Source organism: Letharia columbiana (assembly GCF_014066305.1).
Source record: "Letharia columbiana isolate WasteWater2 chromosome Unknown Sc0000027_s0, whole genome shotgun sequence".
NCBI lineage: Eukaryota > Fungi > Ascomycota > Lecanoromycetes > Lecanorales > Parmeliaceae > Letharia > Letharia columbiana.
In genome coordinates, this window is record NW_023501069.1 from 532,554 (window position 1) to 539,049 (window position 6,496).

General features: G+C 39.3%; 2 protein-coding genes across 2 annotated transcripts; one reads left to right on the forward strand and one right to left on the reverse strand.

Annotated features, from left to right (window-relative positions):
- Positions 1–358: 358 nt before the first annotated feature.
- HO173_008081 (uncharacterized protein) lies at positions 359–764 on the reverse strand (the record flags this gene model as incomplete). Its single annotated transcript, XM_037309981.1, has 3 exons — positions 359–520; positions 583–651; positions 717–764. 3 exons carry the CDS (start codon positions 762–764, stop codon positions 359–361), a joined length of 279 nt encoding a protein of 92 aa, XP_037163278.1.
- A 581-nt stretch (positions 765–1,345) lies between these two features.
- Positions 1,346–3,498, forward strand: HO173_008082 (uncharacterized protein; the record flags this gene model as incomplete). The annotated part of the gene is made up of 5 exons (XM_037309982.1): positions 1,346–1,658; positions 1,725–1,856; positions 1,909–2,028; positions 2,077–2,205; positions 2,261–3,498. The coding sequence occupies 5 exons, from the start codon at positions 1,346–1,348 to the stop codon at positions 3,496–3,498; spliced, it is 1,932 nt and encodes a 643-aa protein (XP_037163279.1).
- Positions 3,499–6,496: the final 2,998 nt, after the last annotated feature.

A 6,496-nucleotide genomic window follows, 5' to 3' on the forward strand; every position in this document is an offset into this window, starting at 1 on the left:
AGGAAGATTACAGTGCAAAGGTTGGTCGTGGCTCTTCGACTATTGGGCAAGATCGAGCCTAGTGTCCGGGCCTGTGGTCTGACTGGCGTACCCAATGGGCATGGAGGCCCAAAACGTGGGTTGAGTGTTACATGAAGATACTTCGATATGTCGATAGGTGAGCGTGGATTACTCGGCACCACCTCTGGCAAGACGAGTGGAGAGAGGGGGCCCTAGATCCAATAGAGGGTTGGATGGTATGGGTCAGTCGGGCAAGGCGGACAACAGAATGTGGAGCCAGAGCGTGACTTGAGAAGAGCGATTTGGCTCAAGAGATCATCGGAAACTTTTATGCGACGCCTTCATATATCGCACCATATCAATCCACATCGATCCCGTTCCTTTTCAGCTCTTGCCTTGCCATGTCAATCTCCCCCATCAACTCCTTGTGTGCTTCTGGTACATCATTGAACGTGAAGACGCCCCATCCCAGCTTGAAGAGGAGGTAGGAACCGAAAGATACAAGGGCCCAGAGAGGGAACTGTGGGCAGGTATCATCAGCTTTGCAGTAGCTATGGGAGTCTGGGAGGGAGGGAAGCGTACGACTGGTATGACCTCGTCTTGTACGGTTTTGGTGAAGGGTACTACGTGGAGGAAGCAGGCGAGGTAGAGCTAGGAGGCCATCTTCATTAGTGAAGTGCAATTGGTGGCAGACTTGAGTGATCGAGGCAGCTCACAGAAGAGGCCAGCAGTGCCAGAGAGATGGTCTGTTGTGCCCTCGTCATGACTGGAGTTGTGGCTGCCGAGATGTCACTAATTGTAACGACCGCGATGAGGTTTCGATGCGGGGGACAGATTTGGTCTGCCCAATTTCCAGTCCACGGAGTAGTAGAAATGAAGCTTTTCCGAAAAGTTGTCGGGACCCGGAGCAACGTTTTGCCGAACCTCAACATTTCTCACCCTCTGTATCACACAATCTCCAGTACCGTCTTGAATACAATAAGACGGCGCCTTTAGACCCTGAGACCCCAAAGTATCAACTAGCAAAGCTGTTATTCTTTTGGTAATTACAGCCAGCATGATCGCTTGTTGCAGAAACCCGTCTTGTTCGGCATCGCTTGGCCTTCATGATCCATTTCTTAGCTTAATCTGGCATTTTGTTGAGGTTCGAGTGACGTGACTTTCTGCGTACAACTTGCGAATTCCAGTCTCAGTGGCGTCCTTCAAGTGTTGAATAAAAGACATTGAATGCATCCTTAGCAGTTTGACGAATTGGGACCAAAAAGTAGCATCTTGTCTGCGGTCCGCACGGTGTAACAAGTCGCCCTTTTGAATGGTGCAAAATCCTTCATATATGCTAGACACCATGGAGGACCGACCGCCCATTATAACCGTGAAAGACTCCCCGTCCCCTTCTACTGGAGAAGTTACACCACAGCTTGAGTCGACAAAACCCCAAATGTTCCGTTTCTTGTCCAATATCTTCGAGGTTATCGTGCCTCGAGACCACACCGGCTCGGGCTTCGATGAATGGCCTGCACTTCTCGAGCGTGCAGATGGAGGTCTTGAAATTGGCAAAGCTTTGCGAACTGTGGTCTCTATCCTTCAATACCTGCGAGAGAAATCTCCTGCGATCATTGCACCTGCGACAAAGGTCCTAGCTGACGGTAGTCGGTATGGTAAGCTCGCGATGGTTGTTTCAGAGGTGTTGCAAGAAGGAGAGCTCCTGGCTGATACGCGCTCAGAGCCGTGGCGATTACCTTTCGGAGATGAGAAGATGTTGGACTTCTACCTTGATCTTCTTGCCGCAGATGAAATCGAGCATGATTGGACTCCGGATGCTCTGCGTTTAGTTGGCAATACTTGTGCCGATCTGGGTTCGTATCGAGACAAATTCCTCCCGTTCACAGCCACTGATCGGGATTCAAGACATCAACCGAGAGCGTGCACTTGCCAAGCTGAAGCTGCCAGCCTTGCTCGATCGCTTGCAAGAAGAGGGGAAAGCAAGCATTGCCATCGGTGTGCTATGTAACCTTTGTCTCGACTATGGTACATTATCCTCCATCCCATCCAAACAGCCAGGCTAACGACTCTGAGAACTGGCGCAGGTAGCTTTGAGGGCTAACCGGCTATTTCCTAGCCTTATTACACTGCTCGAGCGCCGGTGTTACAAACAAGATTATCTCCCTCAAATTGCTCTCCTCTTAGACGTCGCCATTGAGGATTGTGAGTGCATGTGTAGGCCGCTTTTGGAGTGGAAACGCTGACGAAAAGAGAACAGTCAATCCGGAGCTGTATTCCGATACTCAAGCGGTTACTATCATCCATCAAGCCCTCACAATACCGGGTGTAGACATTGAAACCCAAGTTTCCTTAGCAAATGCAATTGTTGCTCTTTTAAAGCACGAGCAAATCCAGAAGGCTTTGCTAGAAGATTACAAGTTGTCAATTATCCTTGATTTGTTTGTGTTCTCTTACACTCAAGATGCTGCAAGTACGAATTATTTTTCCACGTCGGAGTCCGAACCTCCATTGCACCACCCGGTGCAGGATCCGGAGGATGAAGCTCAACTTACGGCTTTGCGCTCCGCCTTGTCCGCGAAGTTGTGGGACATGACTGCGCTGACTGAATTTACTATCAAGTACCTGCCTGCATCGAAACTTGTTCAAAGACTCATCTCGTGGCTGTCGATAGATGAACCGCAGATGCAAGTCTGTGCTTGCAGTATACTTCGCAATGTGGCGAGCTCTGACCAAAATGCTACCGACATGGTCAAGAATTTCAAGGTTCACTGGTTGCTCAGATCCCTCCTGGAGGACGTTAGCAATCTCCAAGTACTGGAAGAATCAATTCGACTCATGAAGAATCTAGCAGTACCTGCAGCAAACAAAAAAGAACTCGAAAGTTTTGAAAGCGTTACATTAGTTTGGTCCAACTTCGAAAGTCCGACCTTACACTACGCAGCTGCCAGCCTCGTGAGACAGTTGGTTAGGGGATGCTTTGATAACGTTTATCGGTTTTTGAGACCGAACACCTCAGCTAAGGATGATAGCTACGCTTCCCGTCTTCTTCACCTCTATAGCAACACTAACGATCCAGCTATCAAGATCGAGGTTGCACGTACCATTGTAGAGGTATGGCGTACAGCCAACAGTGGTAACAGCGAGGAAGTCCGCTCTAGAGTATTTCGCGTGGAGAAAGCAGTGCGCGAGCTGAATTTGCGTCCTGACGAAATTGTCAAGCCCGTGGTAGCGATGATCGCAGAGTCTGGGAACCAGTCACTTGTAACAGAAGGATGGTTCGGCTTGGCTTTAATGACCAGCTCGGAGGAATGGGGTGAAGCCGTCTACAACGCATTGTGTGGAGATGCAACCAAGGGAGTCTTCAAAGCAGCGGTCTCCAGTGAAGACGCGCATTCGAAGGACCGGGACAATGCCCGGATCCTCGTTGACAGGCTATTGAAGTATAGTGTGGGTCTTCTTCCCCGCCATAAACGGTCACCCGACGACGCTCGCTGACCACAGTATGCCAGGCTGACAAGCCTGCTCGACTCGAGGTTCTTAGATCTCTTGTGCCTAGCGGCAATCGTTACTCAGAGGTGGAATCCAGGTAGAGCTCGGAATTATCGTAACGAGATATTCCCAGACACAAGATCTCGAGATGGATGGAAGTGGTCTCCTCGAGCCGTATCATACTCTGGTCTCTTCGCGCTCCATGGACACCTTATTACACCCTCCATCCACACGTTGCAATACATGATGCTATCTCCAATTTAGATAGAAGTATGGTCCAAACCATAGAAAGGCACGCTTTGCAGGCATTCGCAATATTAGAGATGGTACTGCCTTGATCATCCTTTGTTTCAAGACTCTAAGGGTCCCTTCGGTAACCACATATTTAAAACATCCCTATTTCAACTTTGGTCTTTAAGCAAGGGTATGATACCGTGCCAAGAGAACACACGATTACACCCCGTAATCGCTTCGACGTTTATTCCGTAACACTTTCTTAGAGACCCTAAACCCCGTAATATGACAGTAATATCACCACCGATTAATACTATTCGAAAGAGTACAATTAATAAAAATAAGTCCTCTTATTCACTTAGGCGAAAAGCGTAAAATTTAAATCGCTATTACGTTAAGAGCTTTAATCTTTATAGATAATTTATCTAGATATCGTCTTTTTTTATAGAACTCAAATTATAGATATTCTCGATAGATATTTTTAAATATTTAACCCTTAGGGGGAAAATCCCAAATAAAAAATTTTAATTTTAAAATTAAATTTTATAAAATTTTTTTATAAATAAAAAAAAAAAAAAGGAAAAAAAATAAAAAAAAAAAAAAAAAAAAAAAAATTAAAAAAAAAAAAAAAAAAAATTTTTTAATAAAAAATTTTTTAAAAAAAAAAAAATATTTTATATAAAAAAAAAAAAAAAAATTAAAAAAAAAAATTAAAAAAAAAAAAAAAAAAAATTTTAAAAATAAAAAAAAAAAAATATAAAAAAAAATAAAAAAAAAAAAAAAAAAATTTTAAAAATATATAAATAAAAAAAAAAAAATAAAAAAAAAAAAAAAAAAAAAAAAAAAAAAAAAATAAAAAAAATTTTAAAAAAATAAAAAAAAATTATATAAAATATAAAAAAAAAAAAAAAAAAACCTTTTTAGCTATAAACTAGATTACTTAGAATCTTTAGACTATTATCTTTTAAGTCGTCTAGATTATCTAGATTACTTAGACTATTAATCGCGTTAAATAATATTTAAGTAAAATAGATATACTTATTAATTAACTATCGATTCGCGATATTAATAAATTACTTTCTAATATTAAATACTATAAAAAATATCGTACTAAGATTACTTATATTTTTCTTCGCGAGATTATTATATTTATTAGTCGAAAAGATATAATATAATATAAGATATTAATCTACTATATTATACTCTAATATAATATAGATTATTAAGATTTATATAATCTTATATCTAATATAATATAAGATCTTAGCGAGATATCTTATAATATAATATATCTATAATATTATATTATAAAATAATATATATATAGAATATCTTAATTAGAATTTCTATATTTAGAAGTAATTATTTTAATTATTATTCTAATTAATAATTACGCTAAATTAATAAGATATAAAATTAAATATAATTATATTTTATTACTTTATATATATAAAAGAAAGCGAGTTATATCTACTAATAATAAGAAAAGCTTATTTTTCTCTAATATTAGTCGTGTAAAATTTATTAACACTTCGTAATTAAAGTCGTTAACGATAATTTTATATATCTATTATATATTTTTAATATCGCTATTTAATATAAAATTATACGTATTATAATTATAGTCTTTTTATTAAATTATCGATTTAAAAAAGTTAATATATTTCTTAATATTCTCTCGAAAGTATTATAGCTTAATATAATAAGCTATATTTTTTTAAGCTATCTTCTCGCGATATATAAAAAAAGATTAGATATAAAAAGTATATAAAAGTATATTTAATAATTCTAGAATAAATTAACGATATCTATAATAATAATTAAAATTAAAAATTAGATATACTTAAATAAGAGATAATTTTATATTATTTATATAATAGCGATAATAATAATTAAAATTAAAATATCGATTTAGATAATATAGCTTTTATAGTAAACTTTTTATTATTATATACTAGATTAATTATTAGTATATATAAAAGAATAAGGTAGGGCTGAACTAGAAAACCTTGAATTTATATGTGCAGCCAATCATCAATTCGTTAGGTCTACGCTTTTTGGTTAGACACCGCGGGTAAATAAATTAGCGTCCGCAATTATTAAAAATCTACAAAAATCTATGTGTAGAAGTCTTCCCCTCTGAAATAACCAGCTCCCTACGGATGCTATTACTTCATAATTTCGTAAATTATAGAGCTCAGTATACGCTTTCTAACGCTATAAAAATAATGAAGTTTGGCCTACTATTGGTGGATGAAATAGATATTTAAATATAATAGTCACACCAAACGCGTCCGAGATCGGATAATAATCCTTCCACCTGTTTGTTTATGTAACCATTATTCTTCCACCACTCTACCAATTCTACCAATTCCATCAATATAAACACAATCGTCCTCGGTAACCCTCGCGGAAACGTTACTAAACGCTTCAGGCACGTACACCCCTTTTACCCGCCTCTTAGAGCCCCTACTAACGCCCCCAGCCAGGCCACCCCTCGGCGAATCCGTTACTACTAGCAATCGAGGCCGTAAGCGAGCCCAACAGCTACCTACTACTGCTCATAAACGCGTTAAAAGATCAAAAGAGCCCGAACAGATTCACGGCCATCGTCTTCCTCTACGTACTCTCAAGCCAGCGGTACTCAACCAGCCGCTCAGTCAACACTACCTACCCTATCAGCTCAGCAATCCACTCAATCAGATCGTCAGCCAGTCACTCAGTCATCCACTCAGTCAGCCACTCAGCTAGCCACTCAGTCTGATACTCT